At 45.8% G+C, this 18264-nt stretch overlaps 1 protein-coding gene across 2 annotated transcripts in view; it reads right to left on the minus strand.

Annotated features, from left to right (window-relative positions):
• Positions 1–18264, minus strand: part of PDE5A (phosphodiesterase 5A) — a 152766-nt gene that overhangs the window by 76901 nt on the left and 57601 nt on the right. For both annotated transcript variants that reach the window (XM_066573894.1, XM_066573892.1), the window contains exons 5-7: positions 16821–16910; positions 5846–5983; positions 4727–4794 (exon numbers count right to left, since the gene is read on the minus strand). In XM_066573894.1, the coding sequence (XP_066429991.1) occupies positions 4727–4794; positions 5846–5983; positions 16821–16910 (296 nt within the window). The remainder of the gene's footprint in view (positions 1–4726; positions 4795–5845; positions 5984–16820; positions 16911–18264) is intronic.

Here is an 18264-nt window from a genome sequence, read left to right on the forward strand (position 1 = left end):
AGGTTTTGCATTGGGGCCCAGGAGCTTCAAGTTACGCCTCTGAGTGCAGCAATATTTAGGTAGGTAGTATGTGTCAAAATAACACCCCATGACTCTTCCTACGCTAGGCACAACTTGGGCTGTCCATGTGTCTAAATAAAATGTATGAGCAACTACAAGCGGAAGAAGATTTCTGGTCAAATTTACAAAACTTTCTGCTGTAAATTTTACTTAAATCTGTCAAGCCGGGGTAGTCACTGGCTTATCAGATAACTTTGTGCTTAAATGATAGCCTAGCAAATGTAACTAGCAAAACTGCAATTCGCTTTATTTACCTAAAATAACCTTTCTGAGCTCAAAAGTCCTTCTAAAGTCCTGGCCACTAGAGGTCTCCATTCACCCTAACTTGCTGTCCACTACCTGTTGTCAAGTGATCCATGTTTCTAGTAACAGAGATAACAAGAACAAGACAGAGAGCAGGAAGTGAAGAAAAGTGATGACTCATGATACCCACAAAAGTCTATAGAGAGGGGAATAGGGAGCAGGCGGCAGAGAAGTAGAGACATAGACATGCTGTTAGAGCTAATGGTGAGTTTTTTAGAGTTATTTATTTATGACTCCATTGCTCAGTGCTTCTTAAGGGTGCCTGCACACGAGCAGAATTTCAAGCGCGTGATTTTAGGCACATAATCCGCCCCAGACCGCAGCCAATATACTCCTATGAGGATCCGCAGTTGTCCCCAGACGGACGGATGTGTATCGCGTTTTTTCACGCGCGTGAAAAAATCTGCGACCTGTTCTAATTTTGGTCGGATCATGCGCGTGAAGCCTCCAATACAAGTGAATGGGTGCGTTTTTTCACGCAGTACATCCGCAGTGCAGCTGCGGATGGAGTCACTGGTTGCTATGACTACAGGAAGTAGGCATGGTAGGAGGCGTCCCAACACACAGCACAGAGCTTCACAGGCACATTTCAACTGCAGATCTGTCCTTTCAGTCCCCTCATCTACCAGAGAGCAGCCAGCAGACACCAGCCTGCCACAAGCCATAATGATCGACATTGGGAAACTTGTGGCAATCATGCAGGACTTCCCCAGCCTATGGGACAGTAACTCCCCAGAATACCTGGACAAGAACAGAAAGGAACAATCCTGGCGTCTACTGTCCGCGCAGGTTTATGGGGATGCGTGGACGAACGCAGTAGAAGCGGAACAGAAGAACTTGCGTGAGTATTATTCGCTATTGCGTCAAATGTACTTTTTTTTCATTTTAACCCCTTAGTGGCCAAGCAGTTTAACTTTTGTTTTTATTGTGCTTTTTTCCATCCCCACTTTTAACCCCTTAGTGACGGAGCTTTTTTGCTTTTTTCCTTTTTTTCCCCCTACTCCCTAAAAAATCGTAGTTCCTTTATTTATCCATCGACGTCGCTGTATAAGGGCTTGTTATTTTTTTGCGGGACGAGTTGTATTTTGCAATGGCACTATTTATTGTACCATATAATTTACTGAAAAACCTTTAAAAATTGTAATCGGAGAGAAAAAAAAAGACTTTCCACCATCTTTCGGTGCGTCCTGTTTCTGCAGCGCGCAAAGTGCAACAAAAACGACCCGATATTTTTATTCTATGGGTCAGTACGATTACTACGTTACCACACTTATATAGTATTTTTATAGTACGTCCGAAAAAAGTTACATGGATCAACCATGCCCACAAAGACATCTGCTCACCGGGTGAAAGCATGTTGCCAGAATAATTTAACGGTGCTCGCACAAGCAAGAGGGACAAAACGGAGTCTGGGTGTTGGTTTTTAAGCTGTTTTCCAGGGAATGGGCAGTTCTCTAGGGGTTGGGTTTACAATAAGGGTGTCTTCCGGATTTTTCTGCGCGTTTTTTTCCGCAACACATCCGCATATATCCGCGCGTGATTTTTCACGCATCCGCACCTATCCGCAAGCACATTTAGGTACCATACGCGCGTGAAAATCCGCTAGTGGAATCCGGAACGCTCGTGTGCAGGCGGCCTAAGTGTCCTTCCTGATTTTGTGTGTATTACAGACAGTTAGAGAGCAGTATCTCCAGTCTTCTGTGTGTACAGCATATAAAGCACAGCATGACAGCTGGACTCCCACCACCACCTCAGAAAGAATTAATAAAAGCAGAGACAGAATGTAGAGGAGAAAATGGTGATGATGTTGGAAACTAGTCATATAATGACCAGACATAGTGTCTGTCCTAATGTACACACACATACAAAAGCTTATTCTGAAAAGTTTTCGAAAAGGTAAAGTACACTCTTAACTTCATATAGATGACTGTGTTTAATTGTAATGTTCACCAGCAGGTGTCATTGTAATACAGATACAATACAACATAAACTACATCATGTCAACTAGAGTGCAAAGGTTAGCGAGACAGCACACTAGACGAGGCTAGAAGTGATTTCCAACAGATGAATCTTCTGTTTCAAATACTAGTAACACTTTATACACATTTGTATAACGTTTTATACACATTTTACATACAGAGGTTTTTCTTGGCAAAGCCACAGTTTTTGCGTCAACTTTGCATGCAGTTTTTTTTTTTTAGCCAAAACCAGAACTGGACTAGGAGGGAAGAGGAAGCATAAGTCCTTCTTTTATATTTCTCATTGCTTCTGAATTCACTTCTGGATTTGATCCAAAAAAGTGCATAAAAAGTATCATAAAAACTGCAGCTTTAAAAAAGAAACGCCTGCATGTAACAACCCCCCACCCAACTGAATGGGGGAAAAAACTAAAGCAGCAACTGATAATTTTGATCAAAGAAAACCAAGAGGCATCATCTGTAACAAATGTTTTAAATGTAATTAAAAGCCTCAGCTTGAACACTACCAAATGAACAATATACCACAGAGGAGCATCTGGACCCCAGATTTATAGTCATTACCCCACTACTCAACTACAAAAGTGACCTCTGGGAATGTTTTACTATTAAATCATAAAGAATTGTACCAAACTTTAAAATGTACAAGAGGACGGGGGCACCTTTAATGAAAGCTTCTTTATGTATAGCAAATCTGATGTATTCACAGGCAACTTTGCAGAAAAGGTCAGAATTAGAGATGAGCGAACGTACTCGTTAAGGGCGATTTCGCAATCGAGCATCGCTATTTTCGAGTACTTGACTACTCAGGTGAAAAGATTCGGGGGGCGGCATGGTGGAGCAGGGGGTAGCAGTGGGGAACAGGGGGAGCTCACTCTCCCCCCCCCCCCCACTCCCCTCTGCAACCCTCCGCTCACCCCCGGCGAATCTTTTCACCTGAGTAGTCAGGTACTCGAAAATAGCGATGCTCGATTGCGAAATCACCCTTAACGAGTACGTTCGCTCATCTCTAGTCAGAATGTCTAGAGATAGTCCCATTCAGCTGTCCATTTATTCATACATTTCCAAGGAGAAGATTAAAGAAAAGGTGTTTCAGCAATGATACTTTTTGAGGAATGCAAGTATTTACTTAAACAGACATATTGGAGAGCCAAAAGCTTCTGGTTAAATCATTGCCAATATCCAACATACATGTATACGATAGATGCTGGGTGTATATAGCAGGCTCAGTAGACGAGTCCACTCTATAACACGGTGGGTGTCGGGTGTCTGACAGCCAATCCCTGTCTACAATGGTCCCAGCTGTTTAACCATTTTGATGCCACTGTAAATACTCACAGCAGCATTTAAATGGCTTTACAGATTGGCCTCCCGTGATGATATTGCTTGGCATGCCAGTCTAGGGCTCTGTAATGGCCCCCATGCCTGCCTTGGACATCTTCTAAGTAAGCCTTTTCTGTAAATCTGCAATAGACTGAAATACTGAAGTATTGCAGCATATTGTACATGCGATCAGATGATCACCAGTTCAAGTCTCGTATAGAGAATAAAAAACAGTAAAGATAAGATTAATCAATTTTTGTTAATTATTAGTACATTTTAAAAATATTAAGCTTAAATCCCCCCCCCCTTACCCAGTCATTGCATAAAAAGTTAAACATTTTTTTGTGTTGCAGAGTCTATAAAAGTTCAATTTATTAAAATATCACATTTAGGCTGGGGGAGTATATCGGCCGGGTTTTCACACACGGACGATATATGCTGTCCCTTTGATGCATTGGTTTACAATGCATCAGTGCACATGGGCGTATTTCTGTGGCGTAAAAGCGCCCAGCTGTCCAGGATAGTGCATTTTGGCCAGGGGCTTTTACACCGGCGGTGGCTGCATAGACTCCTATGGGAGCTGCCGGAGAGGGGAGGTGGGAGGGAGTTTAGCAGCATGACGGCGATGTGAATAGGCCCTCATCCTGTATGGTTAACGCCATCAGAAGAAAATGCAATGCCAGAATTGTGATTTTTTTGGTCACCCCAAGAAAAATGTGAAGAGAAATTGTGCCAAAAAAGCCACAGGTTGCCCCACTAAAAGCAAGCCCTCATACAGCTCTATTGACAAAAAATAAAATAGTTATGGAAATTAAAAGGTGGTGACAGAAATCTTTTTTCTAAAGGGTATATTTTTAAGTACTGCAACAAAAAAACACTATGTACATTTGATTTTAGAAAAGCGGGGATAGAAAAATTTTAAACAAATAAGGGCTGCGGCAGAAAGGGTTAAAGAGAACTTTTTAATGCTAAGACTACAGTTTTCCAACTTTTAACAGTTAAATTGTTGAGCCTTTTTAGGTTTTAATCAAATTTACTTAATTTAGTACTTATGTATAAATTACCTTTTTATGGCACCTGTAGATTCTTTTAGCTCATCAGATTCCATATGAAAAACACTGGAAAAGGTATCCTGCCATAAAAAAATATTTCAAATTATTGTTTGACTTATCATAACCTAATACAGGAAAAAACAAACTATATATGGTACCGCCAAATAAATAAGAGACATTATATAACCACTTACAGTTAAAGGGATTGTCCAAGTTATTTTTTTTTAATTAGCGCTCCCCTTGTCCAAACATAATAAAATATCATATACTTGCACATCAGGATCCCACTAGCTCTAGCACTGCAGCATCCAATTTTTCTTCTGGCACCGTGTTACAGGCTTCAGTAAGTCTGTGTATAGGGCGTCACAGGCTGACGCAGCCAATCACATAACTAAGCATTCAAGCACATGTCAATATGAAATTGATATGCAGAACAGCCTCTGACATCGGAGCACTGTCCTGCATAGTGTTAGAAACATGTGTCGGCCCTCATCCGGCATAGGAGCTATGCAGGAAAATCTTAATATTAGACTAGGGCCGACATTGGATTGGAAATGAAAAATTTTCAAAAATCGCGAATAAAATCCCCATGACATCATTTTTATGCGATTCTGTTGAGTAAAAATTCAAGGAATTTACAATGCATTTTTTCACCTAAAATAAATGAGAATTGGGGATTGTGGGGTGTGGCAGGGAAATTATATTGGAAAGGGTTAAAGCTAAAATAAGTTTGTTTTTTTTTGTTTTTTGTTCTATAGTGACCTCAGACAATGTGCAAATAGTTGAAATTGTTGTGCATTGAAGAATAAGAGGATTCGTTTTTGGTGTAAATATTAATTAAAAGAATGTGAAAAAGCTTACAAGAATGTGAAAAGAAGAATTGTAATTATTTCAGATTTCTGACCATTCTTCCCTAGAAAAGCAATTAATATACACCCCAATGTTAAATAACAAGAAAGTCCTGTGTGTCCTGGAAAAAAAAAGAGAACATTTTGGGGTAGACTGTAAAACAATTAAATTCACCTATAGAATGCCGCGCTCCAAAATGTGAAAATTTGCCTTGGCATGAAGATCCAAAACACACCTGGTCGTGAAATGGTTAAAGTCATTAATGCCATAGTGTTTACTCACATGACTGTCCTCATCAACAATGAAGATAGTACATCTCTGAGCCTGCATGAAGGATAGAATAGTTGCTGCAATCTTCTTTAAGATAACCTCCAATGACTGTTGCTCTTCAAAAATCAATGTTGCAAGATCAAGAAGAACCTACAATTCCAATAAAAAAGACAATATTATATCGCACAACAGCACTGCAAGTAGTAGGGTAAGTAAGGATTGAATTTTCCTTTCTATTGATCACATTGTAGTGATACCCTGTGACATATTCTCTACCCATGTTATACAACAGGGTCCACTGGCTGTTTATGATGTCTGTTGTAAGGGCATACTAAAATGAAACCATTCAGAGCCGTCATACTGCCCTCTCTTTACAGCATAATGCAGTGACAGGCACGATGATTTCAGCAGGTTGTCATTTATGTGTTAATGTGCTGTAGTTTGGGAGAACTTACAACGCATTCCTCTCAGCATGGCACAAGCCCTGACAGCTGGGAGCTCAATGTATTCATGATGTGTAGGCTTTCCCTTCCCTCCAGTAACTGATTGTCAGTTTTCTACCTATAACTGTGCATAGAGAGAAATCTGTCAATCAGCAGCTGAAGAGGAGGCGGAGCACACATATTAATAATACATCAGATTCCTCAGAAAGGGCAGCATAATGGGTCTGGCAGGTTCCCTTTAAGTATGACCTAACAACAGCTTGTGTACTTTTTTGTACCCCAGTTACAGCACTTGCACCGCGGAATACGTTGGTGCTATACAAATAAAGTTTATTATTATGTGTATATACAGTATGCAAGTACATTCTTATGTAAACATTAGAGATGAGCGAACGTACTCGTCCGAGCTTGATACTCGTTCGAGTATTAGCGTGTTCGAGATGCTCGTTACTAGAGGCGAGTACCACGCGATGTTCGAATTACTTTCACTTTCATCTCTGAGACGTTAGCACGCTATTCTGGCCAATAGAAAGACAGGGAAGGCATTACAACTTCCCCCTGCGACGTTCAAGCCCTATACCACCCCCCTGCAGTGAGTGGCTGGCGAGATCAGGTGTCACCCGAGTATATAAATCGGCCCCTCCCGCGGCTCGCCACAGATGCATTCTGACATAGCTCAGGGAAAGTGCTGCTGATGCTGGAGCTGCTATAGGGAGAGTGTTAGGAGTGATTTTAGGCTTCAAGAACCCCAACGGTCCTTCTTAGGGCCACATCTGACCGTGTGCAGTACTGTTGAGACTGCTTTTTGCAGTGTTGCACCTTTTTTTTTTGTATATCGGCCGTGCAGAGCATTGCGTCCTTAGTCTGCAGTAATTTTACCTAGTATAGGGCCAGTAGTGCTGAGGCAGGGACAGTGAAAAACGTGAAAGACATATACTGTCTATATAGGCAGTGAGCTTTTCCAAAAAAATTTGGGACAAAAAAATATATTTGGGCTGCCTGTGACCGTCCTGACTGTACTGCGTCTCTGCTGGGGGTAGTAGTCCTAATTAATACGCAGCCAGCTAAGTGTTACAGCGAGCTTGCGCAAAATTCTTTCCTGGCTCTGCGTTGCCCGTTACATCATTGCTGTCATCCTGTCCAGAGGGAAACAGTCTGCACTGCAGTAATTTTACCTAGTATAGGGCCAGTAGTGCTGAGGCAGGGACAGTGAAAAACGTAAAAGACATATACTGTCTATATAGGCAGTGGGCTTTTCCAAAAAAATTTGGGAAAAAAATATATATTTGGGCTGCCAGTGACCGTCTTGACTGTACTGCGTCTCTGCTGGGGGTAGTAGTCCTAATTAATACGCAGCCAGCTAAGTGTTACAGCGGGCTTGCGCAAAATTCTTTCCTGGCTCTGCTGTGCGTTCCGTAAGCGAAGTCAGCCTCCAACCACAGGCCAATATGCGGCACATTTAATTACAGCGTTCTGTTTCTGCACTACTGGTAATACACCATGCTGAGGGGTATGGGTAGGCCTAGAGGACGTGGACGCGGGCGAGGACACGGAGGCCCAAGTCAGGGTGTAGGCACAGGCTGAGCTCCTAATCCAGGTGTATCGCAGCCGACTGCTGCGGGATTAGGAGAAAGGCATGTTTCTGGCATCCCCAGATTCATCTCACAATTAATGGGTCCACGCGGTAGACCTTTATTAAAAAATGAGCAGCGTGAGCAGATCCTGTCGTGGATGGCAGAAAGTGCATCCAGCAATCTATCGGCCACCCAGAGTTCTGCGCCGTCCACTGCTGCAACTCTGAATCCTCTGGCTGCTGCTCCTCCTTCCTCCCAGCCTCCTCACTCCATTACAATGACACATTCTGAGGAGCAGGCAGACTCCCAGGAACTGTTCCCGGGCCCCTGCCCAGAATGGGCAGCAATGGTTCCTCTCCCACCGGAGGACTTTGTCGTGACCGATGCCCAACCTTTGGAAAGTTCCCGGGGTCCGGGGGATGAGGCTGGGGACTTCCGGCAACTGTCTCAAGAGTTTTCAGTGGGTGAGGAGGACGATGACGATGAGACACAGTTGTCTATCACTCAGGTAGTAGTAATTGGAGTAAGTCCGAGGGAGGAGCGCACAGAGGATTCGGAGGAAGAGCAGCAGGACTATGAGGTGACTAACCCCACCTGGTTTGCTAAGCCTACTGAGGACAGGTCTTCAGAGGGGGAGGCAAGTGCAGCAGCAGGGCAGGTTGGAAGAGCCAGTGCGGTGGCCAGGGGTAGAGGCAGGGCCAGACCGAATAATCCACCAACTGTTTCCCAAAGCGCCCCCTCGCACCATGCCACCCTGCAGAGGCCGAGGTGCTCAAAGGTCTGGCAGTTTTTCACTGAGAGTGCAGACGACCGACGAACAGTGGTGTGCAACCTTTGTCGCGCCAAGATCAGCTGGGGAGCCACCACCACCAGCCTCACCACCACTAGCATGCGCAGACATATGATGGCCAAGCACCCCACAAGGTGGGACGAAGGCCGTTCACCACCTCCGGTTTGCACCACTGCCTCTCCCCCTGTGCCCCAACCTGCCACTGAGATCCAACCCCCCTCTCAGGACACAGGCACTACCGTCTCCTGGCCTGCACCCACACCCTCACCTCCGCTGTGCTCGGCCCCATCCACCAATGTCTCTCAGCGCACCGTCCAGCAGTCACTAGCGCAAGTGTTTGAGCGCAAGCGCAAGTACGCCGCCACGCACCCGCACGCTCAAGCGTTAAACGTGCACATAGCCAAATTGATCAGCCTGGAGATGCTGCCATATAGGCTTGTGGAAACGGAGGCTTTCAAAAGCATGATGGCGGCGGCGGCCCCGCGCTACTCGGTTCACAGTCGCCACTACTTTTCCCGATGTGCCGTCCCAGCCCTGCACGACCACGTCTCCCGCAACATTGTACGTGCCCTCACCAACGCGGTTACTGCCAAGGTCCACTTAACAACGGACACGTGGACAAGCACAGGCGGGCAGGGCTACTATATCTCCCTGACGGCACATTGGGTGAATTTAGTGGAGGCTGGGACAGAGTCAGAGCCTGGGACCGCTCACGTCCTACCCACTCCCAGAATTGCGGGCCCCAGCTCGGTGGTGGTATCTGCGGCGGTGTATGCTTCCTCCACTAAACCACCCTCCTCCTCCTCCTCCTACGCAACCTCTGTCTCGCAATCAAGATGTGTCAGCAGCAGCACATCGCCAGCAGTTGGTGTCGCGCGGTGTGGCAGCACAGCGGTGGGCAAGCGTCAGCAGGCCGTGCTGAAACTACTCAGCTTAGGAGAGAAGAGGCACACGGCCCACGAACTGCTGCAGGGTCTGACAGAGCAGACCAACCGCTGGCTTGCGCCGCTGAGCCTCAAACCGGGCATGGTCGTGTGTGACAACGGCCATAACCTGGTGGCGGCTCTGCAGCTCGGCAGCCTCACGCACGTGCCATGCCTGGCCCACGTCTTTAATTTGGTGGTTCAGCGCTTTCTGAAAAGCTACCCACGCTTGTCAGACCTGCTCGGAAAGGTGCGCCGACTCTGCGCACATTTCCGCAAGTCCCACACGGACGCTGCCACCCTGCGCACCCTGCAACATCGGTTTAATCTGCCAGTGCACCGACTGCTGTGCGACGTGCCCACACGGTGGAACTCTACGCTCCACATGTTGGCCAGGCTCTATGAGCAGCGTAGAGCTATAGTGGAATACCAACTCCAACATGGGCGGCGCAGTGGGAGTCAGCCTCCTCAATTCTTTACAGAAGAGTGGGCCTGGTTGGCAGACATCTGCCAGGTCCTTGGAAACTTTGAGGAGTCTACCCAGATGGTGAGCGGCGATGCTGCAATCATTAGCGTCACCATTCTTCTGCTATGCCTCTTGAGAAGTTCCCTGCAAAGCAAGAAGGCAGACGCTTTGTGCTCGGAAACGGAGGCGGGGGAAGACAGTATGTCGCTGGATAGTCAGAGCACCCTCCTGTCTATATCTCAGCGCGTTGAGGAGGAGGAGGAGGAGGAGGTGGAGGAGCATGAGTAGGAGGGGGAAGAGACAACTTGGCCCACTGCTGAGGGTACCCATGCTGCTTGCCTGTCATCCTTTCAGCGTGTATGGCCTGAGGAGGAGGAGGAGGAGGATCCTGAAAGTGATCTTTCTAGTGAGGATAGCCATGTGTTGCGTACAGGTACCCTGGCACACATGGCTGACTTCATGTTAGGATGCCTTTCTCGTGACCCTCGCGTTACACGCATTCTGGCCACTACGGATTACTGGGTGTACACACTGCTCGACCCACGGTATAAGGAGAACCTTTCCACTCTCATACCCGAAGAGGAAAGGGGTTCGAGAGTGATGCTATATCACAGGACCCTGGCGGACAAGCTGATGGTAAAATTCCCATCCGACAGCGCTAGTGGCAGAAGGCGCAGTTCCGAGGGCCAGGTAGCAGGGGAGGCGCGGAGATCAGGCAGCATGTACAGCACAGGCAGGGGAACACTGTCCAAGGCCTTTGCCAGCTTTATGGCTCCCCAGCAAGACTGTGTCACCGCTCCCCAGTCAAGGCTGAGTCGGCGGGAGCACTGTAAAAGGATGGTGAGGGAGTACATAGCCGATCGCACGACCGCCCTCCGTGGCGCCTCTGCCCCCTACAACTACTGGGTGTTGAAGCTGGACACGTGGCCTGAACCTGCGCTCTATGCCCTGGAGGTGCTTGCTTGTCCTGCGGCTAGCGTCTTGTGGTGGGTGTTTAGTGCGGCTGGGGGAATCATCACGGATGAGCGTACCCGCCTGTCAACCGACAGTGCCGACAGGCTTACACTCATAAAGATAAACAAAGCCTGGATTTCCCCAGACTTTTCTTCTCCACCAGCGGACAGCAGCGATACCTAAGCAATACGTAGGCTGCACCCGCGGATGGAAGCATCGTTCTCTATCACCATCAAAAACGGGGACCTTTTAGCTTCATCAATCTGTGTATTCTATTCATCCTCCTCCTCCTGCTCCTCCTCCTGAAACCTCACGTAATCATGCCGAACGGGCAATTTTTTTTAGGCCCACAAGGCTCAGTTATATAATTTTTGTAAACAATTTTTATACATTTCAATGCTCATTAAAGCGTTGAAACTTGCGTCTGAACCAATTTTTATTTTAACTGGGCTGCCTACAGGCCTAGTTACAAATTAAGCCACATTAACCAAAGCGATTAATGGGTTTCACCTGCCCTCTTGGTTGGGCATGGGCAATTTTTCTGAGGTACATTAGTACTATTGGTACACCAATTTTTTGGGGCCCTCGCCTACAGTGTAATCCAATTAATTTTTGCCCACCTGCATTAAAGCTGACGTTACATCAGCTGTGCTGGGCACTGCAATGGGATATATTTATGTACCGCCGTGGGTTCCAGGGAGCCACCCATGCTGTCGGTCCACACGGAGTTGTAACTGCATGTGTCCACTTCTAAAGAACCCCAGTCTGACTGGGGCATGCAGTGTGGGCCGAAGCCCACCTGCATTTAACATGACATTACCTCAGCTGTGATGGGCAATGCAATGGGATATATTTATGTACCGCCGGTGGGTTCCAGGGAGCCACCCATGCTGTTGGTCCACACGGAGTTGTAACTGCATGTGTCCACATCTAAAGAACCCCAGTCTGACTGGGGCATGCAGTGTGGGCCGAAGCCCACCTGCATTTAACATGACATTACCTCAGCTGTGCTGGGCAATGAAATGGGATATATTTATGTACCGCTGGTGGCTTCCTGGCACCCACCCATGCTGTCGGTCCACACGGAGTTGTAACTACATGTGCATGTGTCCACTTCTAAAGAACCCCAGTCTGACTGGGGCATGCAGTGTGGGCCGAAGCCCACCTGCATTTAACATGACATTACCTCAGCTGTGCTGGGCAATGAAATGGGATATATTTATGTACCGCCGGTGGCTTCCTGGCACCCACCCATGCTGTCGGTCCACACGGAGTTGTAACTGCATGTGTCTACTTATAAAGAACCCCAGTCTGACTGGGGCATGTAGTGTGGGCCGAAGCCCACCTGCATTTAACATGACATTACCTCAGCTGTGATGGGCAATGCAATGGGATATATTTATGTACCGCCGGTGGGTTCCAGGGAGCCACCCATGCTGTGGGTGCACACGGAATTCCCATTGCGGAGTTGTACCTGCCTGTGACTATTTATAAAAAAAACACGGTCTGACTGGGGCATGCAGACACCTTGACAGAATGAATAGTGTGTGCCACATAGGTTCCCCATTGCTATGCCCACGTGTGCAGCTCCAGATGGAGGTGGCACAGGATTGGATTTCTCATTGCTTCTGTACAGCATTGTGGGCTATCGCCCCGCCCCTTTTAAAGAGGGTCGCTGCCTAGCCGTGCCAACCCTCTGCAGTGTGTGCCTGTGGTTCCTCCTCATGGCAGACGCACTTATAAATAGACATGAGGGTGGTGTGGCATGAGGGCAGCTGAAGGCTGCGCAGGGACAATTTGGTGTGCGCTGTGGACACTGGGTCGTGCGGGGGGGGGGGGGGGGTTGGGCAGCATGTAACCCAGGAGAAGTGGCAGCGTAGTGTCATGCAGGCAGTGATTGTGCTTTGTTGGAGGTAGTGTGGTGCTTAGCTAAGGTATGCATTGCTAATGAGGGCTTTTCAGAAGTAAAAATTGTTGGGAGGGGGGGGGCACTCTTGCCGCTATTGTGGCTTAATAGTGGGACCTGGGAACTTGAGATGCAGCCCAACATGTAGCCCCTCGCCTGCCCTATCCGTTTCTGTGTCATTCCCATCACTTTCTTGAATTGCCCAGATTTTCACAAATGGAAACCTTAGGGAGCATCGGCGATATACAAAAATGCTCTGGTCACCCATTGACTTCAATGGGGTTCGTTACTCGAAACGAACCCTCGAGCATCGCGATAATTTCGTCCCGAGTAACGAGCACCCGAGCATTTTGGTGCTCGCTCATCTCTAGGAAACATTAATAAGAAGAAATGCTAAACACAATTTTTACATTCCGTACATTTTATTACACAGCAATTAAAAATACCAAATAAAATACACATTTTTGGTATTACATGACACCATACAAGCAAATTGACTATTAATTAGAAAAGTCATGACCTTGGTTGCGGGGTGCCTAGTGAAGGCTCCCAGGCCTGTCATGGATTTCTTTCTATTAAAGTGTTATTTCCACCCCAGAAAGTTATCCCCTGTCCACAGAATAAAGAATAACATGCTGATCTGTGGGGGTCTGACCACTGCGACCCCTACCAATACTACGATTTCAGCTCTGGTGCATCCCAAAGTGTGGGCAGCAGAGGGTGCACATGTGCATCTCTACTCCATTTACATCAATGGGATGTCAAAGAGAGCTAAGTGCTTGAACTCAGCTATCTCTGGTGTTCTCAATGAAGTGAATGGAGCAGAGGTGTGCATGCACATCCTCCACTGCCCACAGTTCAGAACAAACGAGGACTGAAATTTCAGGATCCATGCGAGGCCCAGTGGTAGGACCCCCTCGATCAGTCAGTTATCTCCTATCCTATAGATAGAGGATAACTTGCAGTGATAGGGACACCCTTTTAAGCCTTGTCTGTGATCCATTTAATTAAAGAGGAACTTTGCATGTAATACCAAGCAGGGCCACTGCATGGGAATCGGAGCTGTGTACATCCGGCAGAAATCTGTTCAAATCAGTAGTGCAGAGTAGTTCTGGATGGGGGGAAGCCCCACCAATCTACTATTGATGGATCATTTTGAGGATAGGCTATAAACAGTTTACAGCTTTTAACCGAGAGTGATCCTCATCTCCTGTCTAAAGTGGACAACAGTCACCAAAAAAAGTGTTTTTTGCTCTGGAGCAGCTGTCCTTTATTACACAAACCACCAATTGATTTGAATAGACACAATTTAATGCTTAAAGGGGTTTTACAGGACTTAACCTCAGGATAGGTCATGAATAGTTAATCAGTGGGGTCCACCGCTCTGGAATTCAATAGGAGCTGTGCCTGCATTACCAACCCGGCCCGTTGCAATGTGGACAGAGTTGTCTGCTTCCAGCTCTGTCCATGCCGACAACTGACCCCCCACTAATCAACTATACATGACCTATCCGCAGGATAGGTCATCAATAGTTAAGTCCCGGGAAACCCCTTTTAGTTTTCTTGTGGGGTGTTGCAGGGAAATTAAACAAACTAAACACTTTCTGCCATATTTCCCTACAGATCACACCTGATTGTGGGATACACTATCTGTACAGAAATGACAAGCCTGCTGATACTGTACTCCTATGTCCCATGAAACACTTTCTGCGAGTCCTCTACCTTCATTTAGCGTTATTGTAGGGAGATTGCATTGATTAAACTACCATCACCATCAAATCTTAAGGCTTTATTTACATGGATGAGTGCAAGTTGCGCCCAAGGATCTCGGACTCAACTTGAATCAGGCAGTGCACATTGCATGACCTATTCTCATCCATGGATACAGATACACGCTCATGTGAAGCCCTGACTGACTTGAGTAACAGTTTGCATGTGGAAATTAATGTGGCTGAAAGCAAAACTCCTATGAAAATGTAAATGTCATGGGAGATGGGTAGAGCAGCTGTAAGCTTCATGCCTTGTGCCTGTGATACAATTACTATCTTTTATCATCATGTCAATTTAGGTGCAAAATTCAGTGCTGATTAATTTTCTAATACAGCTGGTTGGGGCATCATTTTTATGATGCTTTGCTCGTAATCCTTAGCATAGGCCAAAGTTTACAAAGCAACAAACTGGCTACTTGCAGTCACCACTAGAGGGCGCCCAGGTGAACATACTGCATACAGGGCTGTTACCAGTCTGCAGTAAATCTCGACTGCCAGCTGAAGCGAACCAGTATGATATCTTTAAAAACAAAGTGCACCTGTCAGATCCACTTGTGCTGCCCCATCTGGCCTCAGACAGCCTAGGTCACCCGACAAATCCACTTTAAATCTATATCTAGGTATGACAGAGCTATGACGATATATTAAGAAATAAAAGAGGTTGTTTCATGTGGACAGGCTCTGTCAATATGACCTGAAGGCCTGAAACTACAATAGCTATGTGTGGGTTCTTGGTGGAAAAGATGGAGAACAGAGCCAGGAAGTACTTGTGTGAATTGAGCTTTGATCAAGAGTCCCCCATTTATTGGATAAGAGCCCAAATAAGAAAGACACAAATACACAAAATATGCAAACTTTGTTTTGTGAAAATGTAATTCTTGTACAAATGACAAGTTAACCAAAAATCTAGATGGGACCGGCAGAGCTGGGCCCAGATCCTTCAGGGTCACTAAGGTTTCCTGGTCAGCGTACATGGACAGTGGTGCCAGCAAACCCTTGTGGTCTGGGTCAGGCCACTCTAAGTTGGTTTGTGGTCTAGCGGTAAGTTGGACCCGTGACAGAGGGGGACCCACAGGCATTGACGGCACGAAATATAGTCTTGGGACGGCATCTTGCTGCTCAACAAACGTTCCATAAAACAGGTCAATCAGAAAATATTATAACTCAAATCCAATGGCTCTGTCAGGATTACTGTTATTTATTGGTAAGTGTTATGTAGCGGGTGTTTTTGTAACCTATTTTAAATGTTTTTTTAAAAATGCTTGGAGCATACATGTTAATAGAAAATGTCATTTTTGCTAATTCTGGCGCGTAGTGCACATCTGTGACTCTTTGGTTTTTGTGTTTGGTGTTATATGGTGTGCTCTGTGTTTATTCCGAATGGTTTGCAAGTAGTGCCAGACTACATTTTTGGGTTCTCTGTAAATTTATAAATGTTTGACTTGGACCGACCAAAACTATACATTCGTTGGGAGAAAATCCCTTCAACTCAAAAAGCTGTAGGTGTCTGTATTGGTTGCCTTGTGGCTAACAGTCTCACACTTAGGGTGCATTCCTACAAGCGTGAATCTCGCACGACTTTTGTGCGTTGCTAGAATCACAAAATGTTTGTTAATATGAACATTCTTCTGAATGGAGTCATACACATGAGCGATGCTGCCAGGTAAAAAATTGCTGCATGTCCTATTTTTTCATGGCCCTCAGAACTTATCGCCCATTGTTTTCAATTGGACCATCAAACATATCAAATGCGAGTGCAATGTGATGTCTTCACTTGTGATCCTCCGACGCGCATGAAGTGTTGCGAGGCATTTTTGCATGAAAAATGCCTCGCATCCACTGGTAGAACGCACATTGACAAACACGATATCTGGCTGGGTTGTCAATCTTTCCATGTCAGCCAGCTTCAGTATGGTATATACAACCTGTTCAGTAGAAATCGAAATATCAGTGATGAGATTCTAGATCGTGTAGTAAACACAATGAAACAGAGCGGATCACCTGCACTTTCATGTGGGTAGATCTTATCTTAAATACATGCAGCTTCTTTATCTTGAATGATGAAATAAATCCTCCAAAATGTACTTGCATAATTCTAAGGAAGACCATGAAAGAGTTTCTAGTGAAGTGCCTATAGTGAATGAGTCTAAATACAATGGTACCTGGTTCCGCCGGTTCTCCAGTAGCGATGTCTCATACAACTGTGCATTGTGTAATACAATTCCACAAAATGCCAGGTAAGCGGAAAAGTCCTAAAACATAAAAAAATCAATGAGAAAGATGTGTGATATAAACATATTACATTTTTTTTTTTGTTCTTCAGAACTACACGGTGGGCCCCGGAAAAGTAGCCCGCCTCCGAACCCGGCACCAACCTCTTTCGATGAGCCAATAGCCTTTTCATTCTACCTTAGCACTATAAGAAATGAAAGTTGCGCTGTGACTGATCGCTGTGGGCCAAAAAAAGCAGTTTTTAAAATCTTCTAAACAGCTTTCATAAATCTGCCCCATTATGTTTGCCCTACAACAGCAAAAGAGCTATTGTCAAAGCCTATGTGTGTAGCGGATTAATTAAGGCCTTCGCTGACATGTACCAAGGTACGAAACCACCTGCTGTAATCAGAGCCTGGTTCAGAAATGGTCGTTAAACCAGGTCTGTCGCAAATGTGAAGAACCCGAAGCCGCCATCAGTCCAGACGTCCGAAGTCTTCCATGATTGCAAATAGCATTCAAAAGCAACTCAAAGACTGTCCCAGCGAGTTGGGGTATCATGACCGACGTGTAAAATATTGTACGTGGTGGCTGACTATGATTGCTAGAGGACATTTGGATCCATTACTGTACTTTCTCTTAGACAAAGCAAATTGACAGAATACTAGTTAATGGTCTACTGACGCCGGCCAAAGGGGTGCAGCTACTTTGGAAAGACTAGAAAATATTACAAATTACAAAGCAAGGGGCTCAGGTGTGTGATGAGTATCTCCGTACAGAGCTGCAGAATAAATTGGTGCTCTACAATAGGAAGAAAATAAATGACATCGTACAACGTGCACTGTACACAAAGTACACAATCTACCCGTTTTACTTCTGTCCCCAGTGGCCATTGCGCAGTACTACGGTATGTATATTCTGTCTATTGTGTGATGAGTGTTCCTGTAAGAAGTGAAGTTCCTGCAAGCCCTCATAACCCACAAGCACACTCCGCACCGGCAACACAGCTGCATGATGTTGAAGGATTATATAACACATGCAGGATGTTTGCCTCTGTTTATAGCCTATGTAATACACATCAGCTAGTCACTTACCGAATGTGCCGAGCAAAACAGCAATTATTTAACCCCATAAGGACACGGCCCTTTTTTTTTTTCATTTTTGTTTTTTTCTCTTCACTTTTAAAAAATCCTAACTCTTATTTATCCATGAAAGTAGCTCTCTGAGGGGTTGTTTTTTGCAGGACGAGTTGCTGCCTCTAAACGTTAATTTGAAAGCAACACTGATTGGCCGTAAATTGACATGTTGCTCCAGTTTTTGACCACATCACAGCCAGGTCTAAGCTGGAGCGGGGCTCACCCTAGGGCTCGGTCTATACTTGACTGAAACTGGAAG

This window comes from Eleutherodactylus coqui, chromosome 7 (genome assembly GCF_035609145.1).
Source record: "Eleutherodactylus coqui strain aEleCoq1 chromosome 7, aEleCoq1.hap1, whole genome shotgun sequence".
NCBI classification, from domain to species: Eukaryota; Metazoa; Chordata; class Amphibia; order Anura; family Eleutherodactylidae; genus Eleutherodactylus; species Eleutherodactylus coqui.